Source organism: Coregonus clupeaformis, chromosome 16 (assembly GCF_020615455.1).
Source record: "Coregonus clupeaformis isolate EN_2021a chromosome 16, ASM2061545v1, whole genome shotgun sequence".
NCBI classification, from domain to species: domain Eukaryota; kingdom Metazoa; phylum Chordata; class Actinopteri; order Salmoniformes; family Salmonidae; genus Coregonus; species Coregonus clupeaformis.
The window spans coordinates 38,264,097-38,290,589 of record NC_059207.1 but is presented as its reverse complement, the minus strand read 5'-3'; the positions used below and the strand labels follow the sequence as shown (position 1 = coordinate 38,290,589).

Genomic DNA, 26,493 nt, shown 5'->3' with positions numbered 1-26,493 from the left:
TGTCAGGGACAAGATTGTAGACCTACACAAGGCTGGAATGGGCTACAAGACCATCGCCAAGCAGCTTGGTGAGAAGGTGATAACAGTTGGTGCGATTATTCGCAAATGGAAGAAACACAAAAGAACTGTCAATCTCCCTCGGCCTGGGGCTCTATGCAAGATCTCACCTCGTGGAGTTGCAATGATCATGAGAACGGTGAGGAATCAGCCCAGAACTACACGGGAGGATCTTGTCAATGATCTCAAGGCAGCTGGGACCATAGTCACCAAGAAAACAATTGGTAACACACTACGCCGTGAAGGACTGAAATCCTGCAGCGCCCGCAAGGTCCCCCTGTTCAAGAAAGCACATATACAGGGCCATCTGAAGTTTTCCAATGAACATCTGAATGATTCAGAGGAGAACTGGGTGAAAGTGTTGTGGTCAGATGAGACCAAAATCGAGCTCTTTGGCATCAACTCAACTTGCCGTGTTTGGAGGATGAGGAATGCTGCCTATGACCCCCAAGAACACCATCCCCACCGTCAAACATGGAGGTGGAAACATTATGCTTTGGGGGTGTTTTACTGCTAAGGGGACAGGACAACAACACCGCATCAAAGGGACGATGGACGGGGCCATGTACCGTCAAATCTTGGGTGAGAACCTCCTTCCCTCAGCCAGGGCATTGAAAATGGGTCGTGGATGGGTATTCCAGCATGACAATGACCCAAAACACACAGCCATGGCAACAAAGGAGTGGCTCAAGAAGAAGCACATTAAGGTCCTGGAGTGGCCTAGCCAGTAGAAAATCTGTGGAGCTGAAGTTTTGAGTTGCCAAACATCAGCCTCGAAACCTTAATGACTTGGAGAAGATCTGCAAAGAGGAGTGGGACAAAATCCTTCCTGAGATGTGTGCAAACCTGGTGGCCAACTACAAGAAACGTCTGACCTCTGTGATTGCCAACAAGGGTTTTGCCACCAAGTACTAAGTCATGTTTTGCAGAGGGGTCAAATACTTATTTCCCTCATTAAAATGCAAATCAATTTAAAACATTTTTGACATGTGTTTTTCTGGATTTTTTTGTTGTTATTCTGTCTCTCACTGTTCAAATAAACCTACCATTAAAATTATCGACTGAACATGTCTTTGTCAGTGGGCAAACGTACAAAATCAGCAGGGATCAAATACTTTTTTCCCTCACTGTAGGCCTACTGCTGCATTGGCCTCTTGGCCAGGGTTCCCCAACTGGCGGCCCGCGGGCCGAATTTGGCCGCGGGTGGTTTTATTTGGCCCCCATCAAGTTGATGATCCCTGCTCTAGGCTATCTCTGAGTTCCATGCATGCACTCATTTCTTTAGCCGCCAATGGTTCACTGTGCATCAATGTGTCCATATGGCAGAGACTGGCGTATGGACACATTAGTTGAATTTTAACTTTTAGATTTGTATCATTTTAAATTCAGATTTTTATAATAAACCAAGTCACACATGATTTTGAAAAATGTGCATATGAAAATCATAACTGACACGCAGATCGGTAGAAATAGTAGGATAAATTGTAAGCTTCCCCAAACTTGAAACTCGCATGCCGCCTATGAAGTGAATTGTTTCACAATGAGATGAAAACATCATGACTGGTTGTTCAGGCCACATTAAAAGGTAATACATTTTTACAGTTAAATTACATGTCTTTACTATAAAACCCATTTAAAAGGTCCTGTTAAAAAAATTTGCCCCGCTATAGAAATCAAATGCCTGTCCAACTGATTCACTCTGGCGCCGGCCCTGCTGTGTTCTGTATCTGTATGTGTGCCAGCATTTCTGCTATGATGATAGTCACTGTTGCTCTGAATAAATGCTAGATAGTCTCACATTTTGGCCATTACTCCAACTTGAAGGTTAAATATTACAGTTGTAAAGCATCAGAGGCAACAGCTGGAAGCAGTCAAGGTTGCTAAAGCCCACAGGATTGAATCAAAAGTTTGACCTAATCACATAAGCGTTATGGTTTTCATTGTATCTCTTGTGCTTCTGTCAGACAAATACAGTGGGGAAAAAAAGTATTTAGTCAGACACCAAGTGTGCAAGTTCTCCTACTTAAAAAGATGAGAGAGGCCTGTAATTTTCATCATAGGTACACGTCAACTATGACAGACAAAATGAGAAAAAAAAATCCAGAAAATCACATTGTAGGATTTTTTATGAATTTATTTGCAAATTATGGTGGAAAATAAGTATTTGGTCAATAACAAAAGTTTCTCAATACTTTGTTATATACCCTTTGTTGGCAATGACACAGGTCAAACGTTTTCTGTAAGTCTTCACAAGGTTTTCACACACTGTTGCTGGTATTTTGGCCCATTCCTCCATGCAGATCTCCTCTAGAGCAGTGATGTTTTGGGGCTGTCGCTGGGCAACACGGACTTTCAACTCCCCTCCAAAGATTTTCTATGGGGTTGAGATCTGGAGACTGGCTAGGCCACTCCAGGACCTTGAAATGCTTCTTACGAAGCCACTCCTTCGTTGCCCGGGTGGTGTGTTTGGGATCATTGTCATGCTGAAAGACCCAGCCACGTTTCATCTTCAGTGCCCTTGCTGATGGAAGGAGGTTTTCACTCAAAATCTCACGATACATGGCCCCATTCATTCTTTCCTTTACACGGATCAGTCGTCCTGGTCCCTTTGCAGAAAAAACAGCCCCAAAGCATGATGTTTCCACCCCCCATGCTTCACAGTAGGTATGGTGTTCTTTGGATGCAACTCAGCATTCTTTGTCCTCCAAACACAACGAGTTGAGTTTTTACCAAAAAGTTACATTTTGGTTTCATCTGACCATATGACATTCTCCCAATCCTCTTCTGGATCATCCAAATGCACTCTAGCAAACTTCAGACGGCCCTGGACATGTACTGGTTTAAGCAGGGGGACACGTCTTTCACTGCAGGATTTGAGTCCCTGGCGGCGTAGTGTGTTACTGATGGTAGGCTTTGTTACTTTGGTCCCAGCTCTCTGCAGGTCATTCACTAGGTCCCCCGTGTGGTTCTGGGATTTTGCTCACCGTTCTTGTGATCATTTTGACCCCACGGGGTGAGATCTTGCGTGGAGCCCCAGATCGAGGGAGATTATCAGTGGTCTTGTATGTCTTCCATTTCCTAATAATTGCTCCCACAGTTGATTTCTTCAAACCAAGCTGCTTACCTACTGTAGATTCAGTCTTCCCAGCCTGGTGCAGGTCTACAATTTTGTTTCTGGTGTCCTTTGACAGCTCTTTGGTCTTGGCCATAGTGGAGTTTGGAGTGTGACTGTTTGAGGTTGTGGACAGGTGTCTTTTATACTGATAACAAGTTCAAACAGGTGCCATTAATACAGGTAACGAGTGGAGGACAGAGGAGCCTCTTAAAGAAGAAGTTACAGGTCTGTGAGAGCCAGAAATCTTGCTTGTTTGTAGGTGACCAAATACTTATTTTCCACCATAATTTGCAAATAAATTCATAAAAAATCCTACAATGTGATTTTCCGGATTTTTTTTCCTCAATTTGTCTGTCATAGTTGACGTGTACCTATGATGAAAATTACAGGCCTCTCTCATCTTTTTAAGTGGGAGAACTTGCACAATTGGTGGCTGACTAAATACTTTTTTTCCCCACTGTAATGTTCCTGGGTGATGCCTCCGACTAGACTAGGCCAGAGTCCATCTGTTGCGGTGTGTGCCACGATTTCTCCCAGGGAGTAGCCTATTTGAGGTATTTGGCTATTCCACAATACATATGCATACTGTATGACTTCAAAGGAGTATGAGACTAGCACCTGTTAAAGAGTGGTTTGGTTGAGGTTTGGGTTTGTTGCTACTTGATACTTTTAGATTCAGTTGTGTCTCTCTGGCGTTTGGTAAGGGAAGTGTAGAGTAAAATGTGAACTGAAACACTTGCTCTTTAACAACACATTCTAGTGTGCTGAAACATCCACCATCTATAAGACCTAAAAGAGCAAAAGCATTCTGCCACATTCTGTTTTCCATTTGTATTTCAATACTATCTGTCAAAACAGCTTTAAGCTGAAATTGACATTTTTCAAAAAGTTATTTTATGAAAAGGTCTTTACATTTTCAACTATCAATTAAACTGGAAATTGAATTGCTTCTTTTCATTCTCAGCATGCAATATCTCGGTTTCCCCAAAAAAGGAACTGCTTTCACCGTACTCTAAGCAGTCCTTAAAATGAAAAGGGAAGTGAGATTAGATATCTTAGTGATGTTGTGCTCCTTAGCTTCTGAGGACACATTTGAGCTGTATCTTACAGAGTAGTGGTTTTCTTTTTCCAGGAAACTCCTATCAAAGGGCAGGAAAGAAAAAGATTAATGACTCATTAGTCTTCCAAAGTGCAGAGACTTCTTGAGTAAAAACCAACACTTTCCAGAGTTTGGTCCACCTGTGTTTTTAGGGTGTCTTCTCTGCATACTCAGTCCAAGGGAAGAGTAGCTACAGGATAAGGAGCTGTTTTCGTCTGGGCTATTTTTCTGCTTAATTAACACTTACCAAGGTTAATGTGCTTCCTTACCCATGTTAAAGTGTGCCTACTGGGGTACCTCTGCCACTGATGGCCTCGACACTGTATTGGCACCTCTCCCACTATAACTTTGTAACTTGAGTTTTGGTTCAGTTTTAGTTCCATCCACCTGAGGGCGCCAATACAGTGTTGAGGCCATCAGCACATCCACTCTCACCCCTGAGGAACTGGACTGGAGTGCACTGACATTCTTTCTATTGTTTTTCATGCTTTGTGCACTTCTTGTACATATTTTTTCTTATGTTTTTCTTCCTCTGAATTCCTGGCAGATTACGTTCCGCTTCCCTGCTGCCTGGCTGACAATGTTCGACGCAGTGCTTATTCTCATGCTGATCCCCCTTAAGGACAAAGTGGTGGACCCCATCCTCAAACGCAGAGGCCTGCTGCCCTCCTCCCTCAAGAGGATCGCAGTGGGGATGTTCTTCGTCATGTGGTCAGCTGTGGCGGCTGGTGAGTGGAGTACACTGAGTGCAACAGCTAACCCTTACTTATTCGGTGGCATGTCTAGAGAGACTGTCATGGTAGATCATTCTAGTAAATCTTCAATTTTAACCACCCCACATCCTCTTCAAGCCACAGTTTCACCATGTCACACTGTTCACCATGATATGTCACACATTAAAATGTCACATGTTAGGGAAAAACCCTGCTCCTTGATCTCATGTCTCTCAATGATCTCTGTTGCGGTTCCTTATTCTGTGGCGGACATTACTGGTAGATGATGTCAGGACCAATGATATATATCAACCTTAGATGTCTGAAGCCCCTGTGAAGCCATTTAGGTACTCGCTCCTCCATTGTAAAAAATATATTGGAAGCTACAGAAATGCATTTATTAATGTCTACATTCATTTTTGACAAGTATATTCGATTACAGACACCTTTTAATGCATACTTAAAATATTATAGTCGTGACTATAGTAGGGATTGATTGAAGCTCAATGTTACATTCAATTCTCCCTTCTATCATATTTAAGCCAATATTTTAAGCGTAATTAAGTGAACTGAACATGAAAATAAAACATAAAAAGAATAAAAACATACAGTGGGGAAAAAAGTATTTAGTCAGCCACCAATTGTGCAAGTTCTCCCACTTAAAAAGATGAGAGGCCTGTAATTTTCATCATAGGTACACGTCAACTATGACAGACAAATTGAGATTTTTTTTTCTCCAGAAAATCACATTGTAGGATTGTTAATGAATTTATTTGCAAATTATGGTGGAAAATAAGTATTTGGTCATCTACAAACAAGCAAGATTTCTGGCTCTCACAGACCTGTAACTTCTTCTTTAAGAGGCTCCTCTGTCCTCCACTCGTTACCTGTATTAATGGCACCTGTTTGAACTTGTTATCAGTATAAAAGACACCTGTCCACAACCTCAAACAGTCACACTCCAAACTCCACTATGGCCAAGACCAAAGAGCTGTCAAAGGACACCAGAAACAAAATTGTAGACCTGCACCAGGCTGGGAAGACTGAATCTGCAATAGGTAAGCAGCTTGGTTTGAAGAAATCAACTGTGGGAGCAATTATTAGGAAATGGAAGACATACAAGACCACTGATAATCTCCCTCGATCTGGGGCTCCACGCAAGATCTCACCCCGTGGGGTCAAAATGATCACAAGAACGGTGAGCAAAAATCCCAGAACCACACGGGGGGACCTAGTGAATGATCTGCAGAGAGCTGGGACCAAAGTAACAAAGCCTACCATCAGTAACACACTACGCCGCCAGGGACTCAAATCCTGCAGTGCCAGACGTGTCCCCCTGCTTAAGCCAGTACATGTCCAGGCCCGTCTGAAGTTTGCTAGAGTGCATTTGGATGATCCAGAAGAGGATTGGGAGAATGTCATATGGTCAGATGAAACCAAAATAGAACTTTTTGGTAAAAACTCAACTCGTCGTGTTTCGAGGACAAAGAATGCTGAGTTGCATCCAAACCATACCTACTGTGAAGCATGGGGGTGGAAACATCATGCTTTGGGGCTGTTTTTCTGCAAAGGGACCAGGACGACTGATCCGTGTAAAGGAAAGAATGAATGGGGCCATGTATCGTGAGATTTTGAGTGAAAACCTCCTTCCATCAGCAAGGGCATTGAAGATTAAACGTGGCTGGGTCTTTCAGCATGACAATGATCCCAAAAAAACCGCCCGGGCAACGAAGGAGTGGCTTCGTAAGAAGCATTTCAAGGTCCTGGAGTGGCCTTGCCAGTCTCCAGATCTCAACCCCATAGAACATCTTTAGAGGGAGTTGAAAGTCCGTGTTGCCCAGCGACAGCCCCAAAACATCACTGCTCTAGAGGAGATCTGCATGGAGGAATGGGCCAAAATACCAGCAACAGTGTGTGAAAACCTTGTGAAGACTTACAGAAAACGTTTGACCTGTGTCATTGCCAACAAACGGTATATAACAAAGTATTGAGAAACTTTTGTTATTGACCAAATACTTATTTTCCACCATAATTTGCAAATAAATTCATAAAAAATCCTACAATGTGATTTTCTGGAGAAAAAAATTCTCATTTTGTCTGTCATAGTTGACGTGTACCTATGATGAAAATTACAGGCCTCTCTCATCTTTTTAAGTGGGAGAACTTGCACAGTTGGTGGCTGACTAAATACTTTTTTTCCCCACTGTATATATTCTTGTACTAATGTTACTTTCCCTACTACAACAAATAAATACTTAAATACATGTAATTTTGTCCTTGAAACATTTTATTGAAATACTGTAGAATTCCAGTCATTCCTAATGAGTACTGCTCCTTCTGGGGAGTGCCAATATGGCATTGTCATTGGCCATTACATTGCATCAGCAATCAAGGGCTTATACACATCATTGGTCAGGATTCATGAGGCAAACAGGACAAGCAAGCCTATAGAGCCCAACAGTGAAGGTGTCATAATACCCATAAAAACTAGCGGTCAAACAGGGAAATGGTTCTAATCGGTTTTACACCATAAACTTTTCCTATAGGGGATTTTAGAAACGCTTAAAATAAGTGCTGTGTTTCGTGTAGGTTTACCCTCAGGGCATACAATTTACTTTTTGGTCCACCAGCCACTGTGGCAGGTAGATAAAATAAATTGACCAGCCACTCAGATTTTTATCAGGCAAGATTTTTTTGCTGCTAAAATTACACCAACAAAACACAAACAAATGGATGAGCGTGCTTTGTAATGTTTCTAAAACAATACACGTATTACTAGAAGATGTAACTAATGTGGTATATTGAATGATTAAACTTTTAACCAAAGTATCACAGATGAGACAAATGTTCACCTGCCCCTTTAAGGGCGGGAGGTTACGTGGTAGTGCGACTCAAGTCATGTTTGTGCCTGTGAGATTGAGTCTGACTAGTAGAAGTGTTGTCTTCTCTTCCCTAGCAGTTGAAACTCAAACAGAAAAACAACCTAGCTTGTAAACCAAACAATGTAAATAGCCAAGAAACACAAGGACAAAGTCTCACTTCAGTAGACGTTCGTTTCAAGTAAATTAGACCTACTTTTATGCCTGTGTTCAGCGCTTCTAAAAATGAATATTTTACTCAGTTCTTAACATGCGCACAACCCGCAGCCAGGCAGTGTTGCAGCGTGAGGTGGAATAGGCTATATAGGATTCATAGTTCTTTGATTTTCTGCAATTTTTTATTTACCAGCTATGAAACAAAACGTCGGAAATACTTTTGAAAACGGCTACTGCAGCAATTATTTTACTATGAATGTGATCATACTTGACCATTTTTATTCACAATTGCGAGTGAAATGCTCGTACTATGGAGCCCTGACCACCCGCCAACGTGGCTGGTGAAATAGACATCTTACCCACCAATGCCAAAATGTTAATTTTCGGCCCTGCTTACCCTGGCATGACATTTTGATAACCATGTAAATCTCTCTCGGAAAAGGTTACTTTTTATCAATATATTCTCTATTTACTCTGATTTGAAAAAATGATAATAAGCATCAAAGTAGACATCATGCAAGACTACAGGGAGGAGGTGAGTGGAGTGGTGCCAGAAAAATAACCTCTCCCTCAACGTCAACAAAACGAAGGAGCAGATCGTGGACTTCAGGAAACAGCAGAGGGAGCACATCACTGACAATCTGAAATGGTCCACCCACACAGACAGTGTGCAACAGTGCCTCTTCAACCTCAGGAGGCTGAAGAAATTCATCTTGGCCCCTAAGACCCTCACAAATTTTTACAGATGCACCATTGAGAGCATACTGTCAGGCTGTATCACCGCCTGTTACGGCAACTGCACCGCCCACAACCGCAGGGCTCTCCAGAGGGTGGTGCAGTCTGCCCAACGCATCACCGGGGGCACACTGCCAAAAAGATAATCAAGGACATCAACCACCCGAGCCACGGCCTGTTCACCCCCCTATCATCCAGAAGGCAAGGTCAATACAGGTGCATCAAAGCTGGGACTGAGAGACTGAAAAACAGCTTCAATCTCAAGGCCATCAGACTGTTACATTTTCTGTAGGAATGAGGTCAGGGCTTTGTGATGGACACTCCAATATCTTGACTTTGTTGTCCTTAAGCCATTTTGCCACAACTTTGGAAGTATGCTTGGGGTCATTATCCATTTGGAAGACTCATTTGCGACCAAGCTTTAACTTCCTGACTGATGTCTTGAGATGTTGCTTCAATATATCCACATAATTTTCCTTGCTCATGATGCCATCTATTTTGTGAAGTGCACCAGTCCCTCCTGCAGCGAAGCACCCTCACAGCATGATGCTGCCACCCCGTGCTTCACGGTTGGGATGGTGTTCTTCGACTTGCAAGGGCCCCCTTTTTCCTCTAAACATAATGATGGTCATTATGGCCAAACAGTTCTATTTTTGTTTCATCAGACCAGAGGACATTTCTCCAAAAAGTATGATCTTTGACCCCATGTGCAGTTACAATCCGTAGTCTGGCTTTTTTTATGGCAGTTTTGGAGTAGTGGCTTCTTCCTTGCTGAGCGGCCCTTCAGGTTATGTAGATATAGGACTCGTTTTACTGTGGGTATAGATACTTTTGTACCTGTTTCCTCCAGCATCTTCACAAGGTCCTTTGCTGTTGTTCTGGGATTGATTTGCACTTTTTGCACCAAAGTACATTCATCTCTAGGAGACAGAACGCGTCTCCTTTCTGAGCGGTATGACGGCTGCGTGGTCCCATGGTGTTTATACTTGCGTAATATTGTTTGTACAGATGAACGTGGTACCTTCAGGCGTTTGGACATTTCTCCCAAGGATGAACCAGCCTTGTGGAGGTCTACAATTTTTCTTCTGAGGTCTTGGCTGATTTCTTTTGATTTTCCCATGATGTCTGTCAAGCAAAGAGGCACTGCGTTTGAAGGTAGGCCTTGAAATACATCCACAGGTACACCTCCAATTGACTCAAATTATGTCAATTAGCCTACCAGAAACTTCTAAAGCCATGACATCATTTTCTGGAATTTTTCAAGCTGTTTAAAAGCACAGTCAACTTAGTGTATGTCAACTTTTGACCCACTGGAATTGTGATACAGTGAATTATAAGTGAAATAATCTGTCTGTAAGCAATTGTTGGAAAAATTACTTGTGTCATGCACAAAGTAGATGTCCTAACCGACTTGCAAAAACTATAGTTTGTTAACAAGAAATTTGTGGAGTGGATGAAAAACAAGTTTATATTACTCCAACCTAAGTGTATGTAAACTTCTGACTTCAACTGTATATACTGTATTCTAGTCAATGCCACTCGGACATTGCTCGTCCTAATATTTATGTATTTCTTAATTCCATTCTTTTACTTTTAGATTTGTGTGTATTGTTGTGAGTTGTTATATATTACTTCACTGTTGGAGCTAGGAACACAAGCATTTCGCTACACCCACAATAACATCTGCTAAATATGTGTATGCGAACAATAAAATTTGAAGAAATTTAGCCAATTTATTAATTACTACATTAGGTAACATTAGATAGTTAATCCAGAGAATCATACCTTTGTCCAGATCGTCATGGCATTTGTAGTTCTTTATGATAGCCACATTAGCAGCCAATTAGCATTTCATTTTTGTGGGTTAAATACAGGCGAATATATTGATAAGTCACCTTGTCCTAGAGAGATTTACACGGTTATCAAAATGTCTCGCCAGGGTAAGCCTACATGAGTGTTTCTAAAAAAAAAACCTATGGGGAAAAATGAAGCTGGAAAAACAATTGGAACCATTTCCCTGTTTGACCACTAGGTTTCATGGGTATTATGACTCATACTAATGTAGCTTGGCTTTATTTTAGCAGTATGTGGCTCATGTTTCAATGTAGTTTCAAGGACTTATTTGATGAGGGAAAAGGCAGACGGACAGGGATCATTTCTCAAAAATCCTAAACATTCATAGACCAGACAACCGGGGTGTATTCATTAAGTCTTGCAATGGAAGCCGTTTACCATTTAAGAACCAAACGGAAGCAAACCGAACAAACGAAGCTGGGTGGGACCTACCTAAATTTGTCTAATAGAAACTCATTTTCGTTGCAAAATGTTTTCCATTTGGAGGAAACGGTTTCTATTGCATAACAGCCTGTGGATTATCTTTGAAATAAAGTCTACTCAAATTAATTTGAATTGACTGTTTGAAATGTGCAATTTGGAATAAAACCTTTTTTTATTCTGTGCCGATTGAATAGCATATATTCATGCTAACACATTTTGAGTGAGATGAGCCAGAAGGCAGCGAAAAAAGCTTTTCTCAAATCAGTGGCACGCTTGAGAACCAAATGCACATGTTATTTTTCACAACCCAAGTTCTCTTTCCTCTTCGGTTCATTTTCACTCCAGCATAATGAGCACTTTAAATGTGTTGGTGTCCGCAATGACATTTGGGATATTGAATCCTGGAGACAATTAATTGTTCATTCTTCACAGCTGAACACTGTTAACACCCATTTGTAGAGGATAATTAATATCTAGTGTGGCGTAAATATTTATTTTACAGTAGCATTAAACAACACCCCCACACACACAGTCCTAATAGTCATTGCTTTGTTCTTGTAGTTATTACATTTATATTCTGCTGTATGAGGTGTATTGCTGTGTGATAGTGGATAGAGGGATAGTGATCGAGGCTCTAGCTAGCTGCTAGCTGGTACCCCGTGTGGGGATGTCATCAGAGCCTAATGAAGGCCCCAGAGAAATAGCCCCCTCTCCCCAGGGACAGACCGGCTTGGCTGGATCCCACTCACTACTGCAGCATCGTCATTAATAAACCACAGCCAACCGCAGGCAGTCTGCAGGAAGAACTACTTACCAACTTACTGTCTAAACGTGTGTGTGTGCACGAGGTAAGATTTTTAATTTAGCCTGTCTGATTAGACAGAACTTCAATGGTGCCTGTAGAAAAAGTGTTTGATTTGTTTGCTATCGTAAAGTTATATTAACCACTTTTAATTATTCTTTGGACACAGACAGTGCTGTCTAGATGCTCACTATGCCACTACTATTGCGAAAAGGAAATGTATTGAGTATATACAGTGAGCTCCAAAGGTATTGGGACAGTGACACATTATACTTTTTTTTTGCTCTGTACTCCAGTGCTTTGGATTTGAATTATACAATTTAAGGGTATTTTCATCCATATTGGATGAACCATTTAGAAAACACACACCATAGGACAGACAGATGGGCAGCTGTGCATCTGCCATAGTGGTATCTGTTGCCCCGGGCACAGCTAGCATCAACACTGCCTTGCACACCTGCCATCCTCCGTTCACAGGGTTGGCATCTATCGCTATGCCGACCTGCTCTTGTTGAGTTGTGAACCACAAAGCTGGCCCTCACCACATGATGCGTTGACATTGCCTTTGATGGCCAATGACATTGCCTTTTTATCAGTTTCAACAATCTCAACTTTTTCAATTCTAATCTGCTTTAGCTAGTGTTGAATATGTTCTATATTAGATGTCCAAAAGTAGCTCTAGGGTTTTTATTGTATTTTTATAATTCGCCCAGGGATAGGGCTCAAATGCCTGATATGATGTTGTTAAAAAAGCAGTATATGTGTGTTTATGGTGAGTGTAAGAAGTTGCTTTGGGCAGGGCAGTGACCGCCTTGCCTGGGATGGACAGGCGGTATTATAGGCTAGCTAGATTATAAATCCCCATCCCCTCTCAAATACAGCATTAAGTGTGGGGTGATGATAGGAGGCTGTCTCTAGGAGTTATCTGGAAATAGCTGCTGCTTCCATGATAATGGTTATCGAATAAAGCTTTTAGGAATCAGCGGCTGCAGATGACAACTGCTAGGGGTGTTATTGTTGAGTTGATGGCTCTCTCTTCCATTACTAACTGCTGTAATCTCTAAGTGTGAGCGTGCAAATGTGATCTTAATGAAGCACTGGCTTTGATTTGACACTTAAGCCCTAATGGACTGTCAGATCCCCCTAACTCCTGCCGCAGAATATGTTTGGGTGTTTGTCTGTGTCTCTTAATTTAGAACACTTTTAACAAGTATTCTGTTTTATGACCGTTGTATATTGAGGGCAGGCATTTTTCCATGTGCCCTGTTTACAGTGTGAATGCATCTGCCATTTGTATTACTTGTTGGGGCTTGAGAAAGTGGTGCATCTCGGCAAATAAAGTTTAAAAGCTGAATCAGTCCTCAAGTTCATATCAGCAAAGGGGATAGCCATTGCTTTCTTTCGTAGTGTATTTTTTTTTCTCCCCTCATTAGTTTTAAAGAACCATCTAAATATTTTAATAATCCAGAATAAAGAGTTCTGACAGATGGGAACAAGTTTGTTTCCATCTGTGTCTTTATATATGCAGTGACATAATTCAAGCATCTCGACCTAAATACATTTTGTGCCTCCTCCCGTACAGGTATACTGGAGACAAAACGACTTGAGATCATCAAATCTAATGGCACCATCGACCAGGTCTTTGGAGATGTAATCTACTACGCAGCAGATCTGCCCATTTGGTGGCAGGTGCCTCAGTATGTGCTCATCGGAATCAGTGAAATCTTTGCCAGCATCGCAGGTAAGTAGAAAGCTGTTCTGTTGGCCAATGGATATAGAAATGGCTCAATGAAGCTTATAATGCATACATACCATTATAAAGCGATGTAGAGATCTGATAATGATGATGATAATTGTCTAACAGATTTGGTTAACAATTATAATTTGGTCTTGCAGTCATACAGTCAATACTATAGATGTTGATAGATGGTTAGCATTCCTATCTTGATTGCAGCACTACCATTATCCTGTAGCCAATAATGGCAGGTTTTGTTAAAGGGCAAGTTGAAATGCAGTAGTCAATGTAAAAGTAAAGTAATCTTTAGCGTGCATTGTGATGAATAGTCTTCCTCTCCTCCAGCCTTTGAACAACCTGACATTGATGTTTCCTCTGTTCATTCTTAAGACTCCAATCAATGGTTATTTCCTAAAACACAAAAACCCTTCCTGCATCCTTACATTTGTGTAGCAGCCGTTGTCTGAGCTATTGTTGAAATTGCTTGGTAAGGAGGGAGGGAGGGATCAATCAGTGGGGATTGATTTTGTCCAGGGCCTAAAATTAACACCCGCCACCCACCAAATGCGGGTAGATTTTGGCATTGGCGGGTAAGATTACTTTCACCAGCCATGTTGATAGGTGGTCAGGGCTCCACAGTGTGAGCATTTCACTTGCATTTGTGAATAAAAATTGTCAAGTATCATTACATTTACAGTATAGCAAAATAAATGCTGCAGTAGCCGTTTTCAAAGTTTTTCTGCTGTTTTGTTTCATGGATGGTAAATTAATCACACTAAGTCAAAGAACTACGAATCTGATAGCCTATCCCACCTCACGCTGCAACACTGCCTGTCTGGGCCTGTGCGCACGTGACGAGCTGAGTGAAAGATACATTTTTAGAAGCGCTGGGCACAGGCATAAAAGTTTGTCTAATTTACTTACATTTTGCCACAAATACATACTTTATTGCAGGTTGCAAAGTCAGATTTAGCATTGGACTTACTTTGCTGAGCAACATGTTCTCCTGCCTCTACATTACCTCAACAGACAATGGACAACCACATTTCTATAGTTTGATTGTTCTTCAAGTTATTTTCTTTAACCACCACCTCTGCTGGCATGCTACAGTGCTACCACTAGTACCTGTACAGCTACTAAGGGTAACATTACATTCTATAACATTGACCCTGTCCGTGAATTGCTATCTGAGTGAATGGAATATGTTGTGTGGTATATAAGGATTTCGGTCTTGAGCATCTGGTTCAAATTGCTTTAGAAGTATTTTGAACACAGCATGTAGGCTACAAGAGCTCTCATCAGAAGGTCACGCATAGTGGTTGACACTCACACACACAGTGAATTGCACCTGCAGTGAATGGTGCTTTCCTTACATGATGAAATTATAGTTTTAGCTTGTTGTGGAATACTTTCCCCTGTTAACGTATTCTAGCATGATGGTTGAGTGCCACTCAATTTCGGTGTTAACTCTTCCTACAGTATTTGCAGAGAGACATTTATATTATTGATTACCAAACATTTCGAAGCAGTAACACAATAGTTTGAGACATACAGTGCATTTGGACAGTATTCAGACCCCTTCCCTTTTTCCACATTTTGTTATGTTTCAGCCGTACTCTAAAATGGATTTTAAAAATATAATTCCTCATCAATCGACACACAATACCCTATAATGACGAAGTGAAAACAAGTTAGTAGAAATGTATGCAAATGTTTAAAAAATAGAAAAAACAGAAATACCTTATTTGTGAGCGACCGGCTCAATTCGGTCTTATGTAGCAAAATTTGAAATTGTGTTTTTTTACATTGGATAAAAGTAGAGACTCGGAGCTAGAAAATGGTATATCATACACTACAGTTGAGGAACAATGGGAAAGTAATTCTGCTTTGAAAGTTGATAAACTTGTAACCTTACTTTTGAGAAAATGGCCTTCGAATGTTTTGGTACACCTATTGGAGAGCTCTTCTTTGTCTACCCCCATTCAGCATCGTTCACACCCTCCTAAAATTTAGCCCCACCCATATCTTTAAGGGTTGAGCCGAGCGTTCTGTCCTAACAGCAGCAGTCAGGCACCCAAGCTAATTTGGCTATCTTGCTAGCTACTTCCAGACACAAATGAGAGAACAACTCACTCTGACCATTTTACCCGCCCTAGCAGAGCTGGTTAGGCTGTTTTTATGTTATCCAAAGCGTTGGTGACTGCAACTGTGCTGCTGGCAACAATTTAATTACGTTTTTTTGCCAACGTTTACTGATGTGATCTTAATGAAGCACTGGCTTTGATTTGACACTTAAGCCCTAATGGACTGTCAGATCTCCCTAACTCCTGCCGCAGAATATGTTTGGGTGTTTGTCTGTGTCTCTTAATTTAGAACACTTTTAACAAGTATTCTGTTTTATGACCGTTGTATATTGAGGGCAGGCATTTTCCCATGTGCCCTGTTTACAGTGTGAATGCATCTGCCATTTTTATTACTTGTTGGGGCTTGAGAAAGTGGTGCATCTTGGCAAATAAAGTTTAAAAGCTGAATCAGTCCTCAAGTTCATATCAGCAAAGGGGATAGCCATTGCTTTCTTTCGTAGTGTATTTTTCAGTTGGTGACTGCAACTGTGCTGCTGGCAACAATTTAATTACGTTTTTTTGCCAACGTTTACTGACACCGGCCATATTCAGCGGGTGTTGAGCGTTCGCACTTTGGCACACTCAGGCGAGAGTGCTCTGAAATCGGAGTAGATAGCCAGAGCGAATTTACCAGCTACGTCTATCAACTGCTGTCACAGTGACATCATGAACATTCTATTGAAATGGATACTTGCATAGTATTTTGTTAAGACATGTAGCTAGCTAGTTAAACAATGAACCATAATCCCAATGCATGACGTTACTACCCTGCATGAATCTCCAGGTAGCTAACCAACCAGGTTCAATGTTAGCTAGCTAATATTAGGCTATAACTAGCAAAGCAAATGGCTCTGAGATACGAATAATGTTACTACGCAGATCATACACGTAACGTTAGCTAGCCAGCCAGCCAGCCAGCTAACGTTAGCTAGCTATCTAACAGTACACTTTTTAACTTGAAATTAAAATGACTTTCTGACAATTAGAAACGTTGAATATCTGAAAATGTAGCTAGCTAGACTAGCTTACCCGTATACATGGATGGACGCTTCTCCATCTGTCACGGATGCCATGGTTGCCCTTAGTTTGAAGATGTAATCCGGAGACAGGTGTTTTCTCCATCTCCTTAGCTATCATACTCTAATTCCACTGATTTCAAAACTCGGTCCTCCAGAAAGTGGAGAGCAACGCATATGCAGTTCTACTACGCAATATATATATTTTTAAAGCCGCGTTAGACAGGAGTACCTACACCTACTGACCAGCTCAAATAGACAAGCGTGCTACGTGGCAGACCAATCCGAACTCATCTCTCTGCATGTCCAGCCCACTCATTATCTCAGCCAATCATGGCTAGCGGTAAGGTTGCTGTCTTTTACCGTGGCTAAACCAACTAGGCTCGTAATTCTAAATTGTTTATTTGTATTTACAGATGGCATACAAGTTTTATTAAGGCACATGAAAGTTCACATGTTCCAGAAGGCATTTCTGCCAAAAAACGCATTTTGATAAAAAAATTCTATATAAGGTCCCACAATTCATAGTGCATGTCAGAGCAAAAATCAAGCCATGATGTCGAAGGAATTGTCCGTAGAGCTCAGAGACAGGATTGTGTCGAGGCACAGATCTGGGGAAGGGTACCAAAAAAAGTATATATCTGGCATTGAAGGTCACCAAGAACACAGTGGCCTCCCTCATTCTTAAATGGAAGAAGTTTGGAACCACCAAGACTCTTCCTAGAGCTGGCCGCCCGGCCAAACTGAGCAATCGGTTGAGAAGGGCCTTGGTCAGGGAGGTGACCAAGAACCTGACGGTCACTGACAGAGCTTCAGAGTTCCTCTGTGGAGATGGGAGAACCTTCCAGAAGGACAACCGTCTCTGCAGCACTCCACCAATCAGGCCTTTATGGCCAGACGGAAGCCACTCCTCAGTAAAAGGCACACGAAAGCCCGCTTGGAGTTTGCCAAAAGGCACCTAAAGGACTCTCAGACCATGTGAAACAAGATTCTCTGGTCTGATGAAACCAAGATTGAACTCTTTGTCCTGAATGCCAAGCGTCACGTCTTGAGGAACCTGGCACCATCCCCAAGGTGGAGCATGGTGGTGGTAGCATCATGCTGTGGGGATGTTTTTTAGCGGCAGGGACTGGGAGACTAGTCAGGATCGAGGGAAAGATGAACGGAGCAAAGCACAGAGAGATCCTTGATGAAAACCTGCTCCAGAGCACTCAGGACCTCAGACTGGGGTGAAGGTTCACGTTCCAACAGGACAATGACCCTAAGCACACAGCCAAGACAACGGAGGAGTGGCTTCGGGACAAGTCTCTGAATGTCCTTGAGTGGCTCAGCCAGAGCCCAGACTTGAACCCAATCAAACATCTCTGGAGTGACCTGAAAATAGCTGTGCAGCCACGCTCCCCATCCAACCTGACAGAGCTTGAGAGGATCTCCAGAGAAGAATGGGAGAAACTCCCCAAATACAGGTCTGCCAAGCTTGTAGCGTCATATCCAAGAAGACTCGAGGCTGTAATCACTGCCAAAGGTGCTTCAACAAAGTACTGAGTGAAGGGTCTGAATACTTATGTAAATGTGATAATTTAAATTTTTAATTTTGTCACGAGAATTTCTATCTCTAATTAATCAAACTCTGGAATAATTCCCAGAGGGTGTAAGACTCTGGTTTAATCATGAATTAAACGAAGGTCCACAACCTGCAAGAATGATCTGTATGTTTAATCATGGAGAGCTCTGGCGCCAAAAAACATACATACAGCTTTTATATCCCTTGACACACAAAGGCACTTTGCTCCGCCCACCTTTAAACAGTTTCTCAGTCCCCTTCACCCTGGAATGCTTTCTCAACAGTTTCTAACACCCCCCTCCCCTCTGTTAGTGGGTTGACACTACATTATAACTCTAACACCGTTCACACATTTATACTGTATTTGGGGTGAAATCCTTTAGTCATTATTCTTAAAATACAAATTAATCTATCAATTTTATATAAATTAGCAATAATGTCTTAACCTGTTTTTGCTTTTTCATTATGGGGTATTGTGTAGATTGATACGGGGGAAAAACCCCAATTTAATCCATTTTCGAAAAAGGCTGTAACGTAACAAAATGTTGAAAAAGTAAAGTGGTCTGAAGCCTTTCCGAATGCACTGTATGTAGACTCAATGCATGGGCATGGCAAAGCTCAAACATGCTACAATATGGATCTGTAGAGAATTATTATGCCAACAGTCATATGTTTGGAAGTGAAACCAAATCACGCTGTTCTACTCAGAGAAAGTCAAGTTATGCTTTGACTCATGGATAGGAATTGTCAGTTGTGCAGAAATCCTTTGCATGTCAAATCTGTGTCATTCCTGTGTGGTGACATACTTTTCAACTGCAAAGCCCACAAGCACAAAAAGACAGGCTAGGCTATTTTCTTCCGCTTGCCATTGATTGAACAACTCTTGCTCCTAGATAGATGTTGGCGTAGTCATTTCATTGTCATCACCATAGCGATCGACTGAAGAACAGCTTTACTGTTGACTTAAGAACTTCTATTAGCAAATCCTACAATCTGTCCTACCTCATATCTTTGAAGGTTGAGGTATTGTTAGATGTAGATATTACATAAGCTGTTTTTCTTTCTATTTCTCCTGCGATCATGATCATTACCAGGCTCAGGCTTCTGTTTCGGACAGATTTCAATTACCTGGATGACTGGGGTTGTTGACACATTTGTAAATTTTTTTTTTTACATTTTAGTCATTTAGCAGACGCTCTTATCCAGAGTGACTTACAGGTAGTGAGTGCATACATTATTTTATTTTTTCATACTGGCCCCCCGTGGGAAACGAACCCACAACCCTGGCGTTGCAAACGCCATGCTCTACCAACTGAGCTACATCCCTGCCGGCCATTCCCTCCCATACCCTGGACGACGCTGGGCCAATTGTGCGCCGCCATGGGTCTCCCAGTCGCGGCCGGCTACGACAGAGCCTGGATTCGATCCAGGCTCTCTAGTGGCACAGCTAGCACTGCGATGCAGTGCCTTAGACCACTGCGCCACTCAGGAGACACCTCTGTCCATGATTGCGTCATCCTCCCATCTGTCTGTGATCTATTTGGTGCACTGTCATTGCAGTCACTTCGTCACTATATGTATTTTTACATGTATTTATTTATTTAACCTTTATTTAACCAGGTAAGCCAGTTGAGAACAAGTTCTCATTTACAACTGCGACCTGGCCAAGACAAAGCAAAGCAGTGCGATTAAAAACAACAACACAGAGTTACATATGGGGTAAAAAAACATAAAGTCAAAAAATACAACAGAAAATATATATACAGTGTGTGCAAATGTAGCAAGTTATGGAGGTAAGGCAATAAATAGGCTATAGTGCAAAATTATTACAATTAGTATTAACACTGGAATGCTAGATGTGCAAGAGATTATGTGCAAATAGAGATACTGGGGTGCAAAAGAGCAAAATAAATAACAATATAGGAATGAGGTAGTTGGGTGGGCTAATTTCAGATGGGCTGTGTACAGGTGCAGTGATCGGTAAGGTGCTTTGACAACTGATGCTTAAAGTTAGTGAGGGAGATAAGTGTCTCCAGCTTCAGAGATTTTTGCAATTCGTTCCAGTCATTGGCAGCAGAGAACTGGAAGGAATGGCGGCCAAAGGAGGTGTTGGCTTTGGGGATGACCAGTGAGATATACCTGCTGGAGTGCAGACTACGGGTGGGTGCTGCTATGGTGACCAATGAGCTAAGATAAGGCGGGGATTTGCCTAGTAGTGATTTATAGATGGCCTGGAGCCAGTGGGTTTGACGACGAACATGTAGTGAGGACCAGCCAACAAGAGCGTACAGGTCACAGTGGTGGGTAGTGTATGGGGCTTTGGAGACAAAACGGATGGCACTGTGATAGACTACATCCAATTTGCTGAGTAGAGTGTTGGAGGCTATTTTGTAAATGACATCGCCGAAGTCAAGGATCGGTAGGATAGTCCGTTTACGAGGGCATGTTTGGCAGCATGAGTGAAGGAGGCTTTGTTGCGAAATAGGAAGCCGATTCTAGATTTAACTTTGGATTGGAGATTCTTAATGTGAGTCTGGAAGGAGAGTTTACAGTCTAACCAGACACCTAGGTATTTGTAGTTGTCCACATACTCTAGGTCAGACCCGTCGAGAGTAGTGATTCTAGTCGGGTGGGCGGGTTCCAGCAGCGTTCGATTGAAGAGCATGCATTTAGTTTTACTAGTGTTTAAGAGCAGTTGGAGGCTACTGAAGGAGTGTTGTATGGCATTGAAGCTCGTTTGGAGGTTTGTTAACACAGTGTCCAATGAAGGGCCAGATGTATACAAAATGGTGTCGTCTGCGTAGAGGTGGATCTGAGAGTCACCAGCAGCAAGAGCGACATCATTGATATACACAGAGAAAAGAGTCGGCCCAAGAATTGAACCCTGTGGCACCCCCATAGAGACTGCCATAGGTCCAGACAACAGGCCCTCCGATTTGACACATTGAACTCTATCTGAGAAGTAGTTGGTGAACCAGGCGAGGCAGTCATTTGAGAAACCAAGGCTATTTAGTCTGCCAATAAGAATGCGGTGGTTGACAGAGTCGAAAGCCTTGGCCAGGTCGATGAAGATGGCTGCACAGTACTGTCTATTATCGATCGAGGTTATAATATCGTTTAGGACCTTGAGCGTGGCTGAAGTGCACCCATGACCAGCTCGGAAACCGAGGTACAGTGGGATTCGAAATGGTCGGTGATGTGTTTGTTAACTTGGCTTTCAAATACTTTCGAAAGGCAGGGCAGGATGGATATAGGTCTGTAACAGTTTGGATCTAGAGTATCACCCCCTTTGAAGAGGGGGATGACCGCGGCAGCTTTCCAATCTCTGGGGATCTCAGACGTTACGAAATAGAGGTTGAACAGGCTAGTAATAGGGGTTGCGACAATTTCGGCTGCTATTTTTAGAAAGAAAGGGTCCAGATTGTCTAGCCCAGATGACTTGTAGGGGTCCAGATTTTGCAGCTCTTTCAGAACATCAGCTGTCTGAATTTGTGTGAAGGAGAAGCGGGGGGGGGGCATGGGCAAGTTGCAGCGGAAGGTGCAGAGTTGGTGGCCGGGGTAGTGGTAGCCAGGTGGAAAGCATGGCCAGCCGTAGCAAAATGCTTGTTGAAATTCTCGATTATTGTAGATTTATCGGTGGTGAAAGTGTTTCCTAGCCTCAGTGCAGTGGGCCGCTGGGAGGAAGTGCTCTTATTCTCCATGGACTTTAGTGTCCCAAAACTTTTTGGAGTTAGTGCTACAGGATGCAAATTTCTGTTTGAAAAAGTTAGCCTTTGCTTTCCTGACTGCTTGTATATATTGGTTCCTAACTTCCCTGAAAAGTTGCATATCGCGGGGGCTATTTGATGCTAATGCAGTACGCCACAGGATGTTTTTGTGCTGGTCAAGGGCAGTCAAGTCTGAGGAGAACCAGGGGCTATATCTGTTCTTAGTTCTGTATTTTTTGAATGGGGCATGTTTATTTAAGATTGAGAGGAAATTACTTTTAAAGAACAATCAGGCATCCTCTACTGACGGAATGTGATCTATATCCATCCAGGATACCTGGGCCAGGTCAATTAGGAAGGCCTGCTCGCTAAAGTGTTTTAGGGAGCGTTTGACAGTGATGAGGGGTGGTAGTTTGACCGCGGACCCGTTACAGACGCAGGCAATAAGGCAGTGATCGCTGAGATCCTGGTTGAAGACAGCGGAGGTGTATTTAGAGGGTAAGTTAGTCAGGATGATATCTATGAGGGTACCCATGTTTACGGATTTAGGGTTGTACCTGGTAGGTTCGTTGATAATTTGTGTGAGATTGAGGGCATCTAGTTTGGATTGTAGGATGGCCGGGGTGTTAAGCATATCCCAATTTAGGTTACCAAGCAGTACGAACTCTGAGGATAAATGGGGGGCAATCAATTCACATATGGTGTCCAGGGCACAGCTGGGGGCTGAGGGGGGTCTGTAGCAAGCGGCAACAGTGAGAGACTTATTTCTGGAAAGGTGGATTTTTAGAAGTAGAAGCTCAAACTGTTTGGGCACAGACCTGGATAGTATGATAGAGCTCTGCAGGCTATCTCTACAGTAGATTGCAACTCCACCCCCTTTGGCAGTTCTATCTAGACGGAAAATGTTATAGTTGGGGATGGAAATTTCAGAATTTTTGGTGGCCTTCCTAAGCCAGGATTCAGACACTGCTAGATCATCAGGGTTGGTGGAGTGTGCTAACGCAGTGAATAACTCAAACTTAGGAAGTAGACTTCTGATATTAACATGCAAGAAACCAAGGCTTTTGCGATTACAGAAGTCAACAAATGATAGCGCCTGGGGAGTAGGATTGATACTGAGGGCTGCAGGGCTTTGGTTAGCCTCTACATCACCAGAGGAACAGACGAGGACTAGAATAAGGATATGGCTAAAGGCTTTAAGAACTGGTCTTCTAGTGCGTTGGGTACATAGAATAAAGGGGGCAGATTTCCAGGCGTTGTAGAAAAGATTCAGGGCATTATGTACAGACAAGGATGAAAGAGATGGCATCACTGGACGCACCGATTGAGTCGGTCTCCGCGTGTATGGGGGGTGGGACAAAGGAGCTATCTAAGGCAGGTTTAGCTGGGCTGGGGGATCTACAGTGAAATAGTACAATTAGAAATAACCGAAACAGCAATAAGCAAACCATATTGACATGGGAGAGAGGCATAAAGCAATCACAGGTGTAATTTGAGAGAGCTAAGACAACAGCTGGTAATGACGACACAGTTTTGGCTGAGGCTAAACATAAACAGGATGCAGTACCGTAAAAAGGAACAGTCCAGCAGGCATCAGCTGTATAGCTTAGTTATCATAAGGTCCGGTGAACAGCAATAGGATAGTTCGGAGGTAGTTTGGGGGCTGCTAAAGCACTAGCGAGCAAGAGGCCACGGCTAGCGTGTGCTAGCGGGCCGGGGCTAGCAGATGGAATCTTCGTGGTCGACGTCGTAACGGGAAGCCTGTTGTAACCATATCAGACGATTTTGTCAGCAGACCCGTCGTGTAGGATCGGCGGGGCTCCGTGTCAACACTAGGTGGTCCCGTCCGGTTGACAGAGAGGTAGATAGCCGGGAGATGGGCCTAGCTCAGGATGATTAGCCAAACCACAACGTCCATTTTGTTGCAGCTAGTTGGTAGCGATGAATCCGGAGTTAAAGGTCCAGTGATTCAGTGATTCCGGCAGAACAACTGATATGTTCTGGGTCGATAACGCGCTGTGCAGACAGTGCAGACTGGCCGAATAATAGTCCAGGCTAGAGCTGGCTGGTAGGTGGTGCAGGCCACGGACAATGGTGAAAAACCGCTAACGGTAGCTAATAGCAAGTAGCTAGTTATCTGGCTACTCCCGTCCGGTAGACCGAGAGGTAGATAGCCGGGATATGGGCCTGGCTCTAGGCTAGCTCGAGGCTAACTGGTGCTTGCATCGGGGGCAGTGGTGATTAGCCAAACAACAACATCCATTCGGTTGCGGCTAGCTAGTTGCGATCCGGTGATTAATGTCCAGTGATTAAATTATTCCGGCAGAAAAATCCAATGTTCTGGGTGAAATACCGCTAACTGTGGCTAATAGCAAGTAGCTAGTTAGCTGGTTTCAACTGGAGATTCTAGATAAAAGGTAAGTCAATAATAGAATCCGTTCCACATTGAGTGAGGCGGGTTGCAGGAAAGTATATTTTGTAGAAGGATGAAAAGTCTGATAGGGAAATATGTACGAAAAATACAAAAAAAAATAGGGTATTTACAGGCTATTTACAGACACACGACAAAAACAGGACTGCACTACTACGCCATCTTGGAACATTGCATAGTTTCAAAAAATAATTCCACAAGGTCTATTGTATCATATAAGAGGAATACTTTTTTTCTTTTTTTCTTCAACATGTCTTTCATACATAATCTCTGTAATTTGTCAGTTATTGCTAGTTGTTTCTGGATATTGTGTTTCTTCTTTTCCTTAGCCCATCAATGGTGTCTCCACAAAGGAGACCTTTTAGTGACTCAGTGTTTAGTCTTTGTGTTGTGGAAAAATACACTGTAGGTAGATGTGTGGCTGAGGGCAGATGAAAAGACATTGCACAGATATAAAGAAAATGAATTCACAGGATTAATTAAATATCCACGTTATCAATTAAATTGAACATAATTAAGTTATGTTTGGAACACATTGGTTTGCCCAAGGTGTCTATTAAAAAAACACTGGCAGTCACACTTTACTCCAGTATCAGAATGCCCATGAAATTCAAATACAGACATAAGAAAGCTGTGGGGAGCCCTAAAATAAACTTCCCCCACTGGGGATATCTTCAAGGAAAATTAGATGACTGAATTGTGACATATGTCTGGAAAAACAGTTTCCCCTTGGTCTTATTCTGTTTGAATAAATCATTTTAATACATCTAGGTACCCACCTCCTCCCCCACTACAATTCCTTCAGCCTCGGAGGTACTAGGGTAATTCTGTGCTTATACACCACCCGCGGTTCTCCTGCTTTCAGGCACTAAGAATATACAAAAACTTTGCAAATGATCCCCTCTGGGATTTTTAATTATGTATTGCTCTTTTGAAAATGTTAAAGGCTAATGTTATTTTCCAAGAAAGAAAAATCACCCCTGCAACACAGCCCTCGGGAGAAAGCGAAATAAAATATTTTAACTTTCTGGTTCCCTTTTTGAATAATTCAGCCTCTTGGTGCAAAAAGGTCAGGCTGTTTGTTTTGCGTGTGGTTGGGAAGCGGACATAATTATTATTCCATCTCAACTCATTGTATCCACCTCCACATAGACAAGTAGGGGATTCATTGAAAATAGTCCTGCAAATACCTCCTTTCACTACAGATCCCATTGTACTGCTGTGCATTGTCCGAGAAACCTCATGCATTCCCCCTACGATATGTAGGCTATTACAGCTTTTTTTCATTTGCTGTGAAAAGGTTACCTGAGGATACAAATAAATGCATGTTTTCAGGTGGAAACAAATGGAAAGGTCAGATATGTTGTGGCAGAGCATTTGACAGTGTAATAAAGTGTCTACACCACATTCTTTTTTCTATTAGGAATGTTTTATATTTTTTCCACTCCTCCCTCTGTATTGTACATTTTACATTTACGTCATTTAACAGACGCTCTTATCCAGAGCGACTTACAAATTGGTGCATTCACCTTATAGCCAGTGGGATAACCACTTTACAATATTTTTTTTCTTTTCTCTTTCTTTCTTTGGGGTGGGGTAAGGGGGGGTAGAAGGATTACTTTATCCTATCCCAGGTATTCCTTAAAGAGGTGGGGTTTCAAGTGTCTCCGGAAGGTGGTGAGTGACTCCGCTGTACTGGCGTCGTGAGGGAGCTTGTTCCACCATTGGGGTGCCAGAGCAGCGAACAGTCTTGACTGGGCTGAGCGGGAACTGTGCTTCCGCAGAGGTAGGGGGGCCAGCAGGCCAGAGGTGGATGAACGCAATGCCCTCGTTTGGGTGTAGGGACTGATCAGAGCCTGAAGGTACGGAGGTGCCGTTCCCCTCACAGCTCCGTAGGCAAGCACCATGGTCTTGTAGCAGATGCGAGCTTCAACTGGAAGCCAGTGGAGTGTGCGGAGGAGCGGGGTGACGTGAGAGAACTTGGGAAGGTTGAACACCAGACGGGCTGCGGCATTCTGGATGAGTTGTAGGAGTTTAATGGCACAGGCAGGGAGCCCAGCCAACAGCGAGTTGCAGTAATCCAG

The 26,493-nt window shown here is 42.6% G+C and overlaps 1 protein-coding gene across 1 annotated transcript in view; it reads left to right on the top strand.

The window, feature by feature from the left end:
* Window positions 1–26,493, top strand: part of LOC121584782 (solute carrier family 15 member 4) — a 63,157-nt gene that overhangs the window by 19,746 nt on the left and 16,918 nt on the right. The window contains exons 6-7 of the mRNA XM_041900893.2: window positions 4,819–4,999; window positions 13,416–13,574. Coding sequence (XP_041756827.1) covers window positions 4,819–4,999; window positions 13,416–13,574 — 340 coding nt within the window. The remainder of the gene's footprint in view (window positions 1–4,818; window positions 5,000–13,415; window positions 13,575–26,493) is intronic.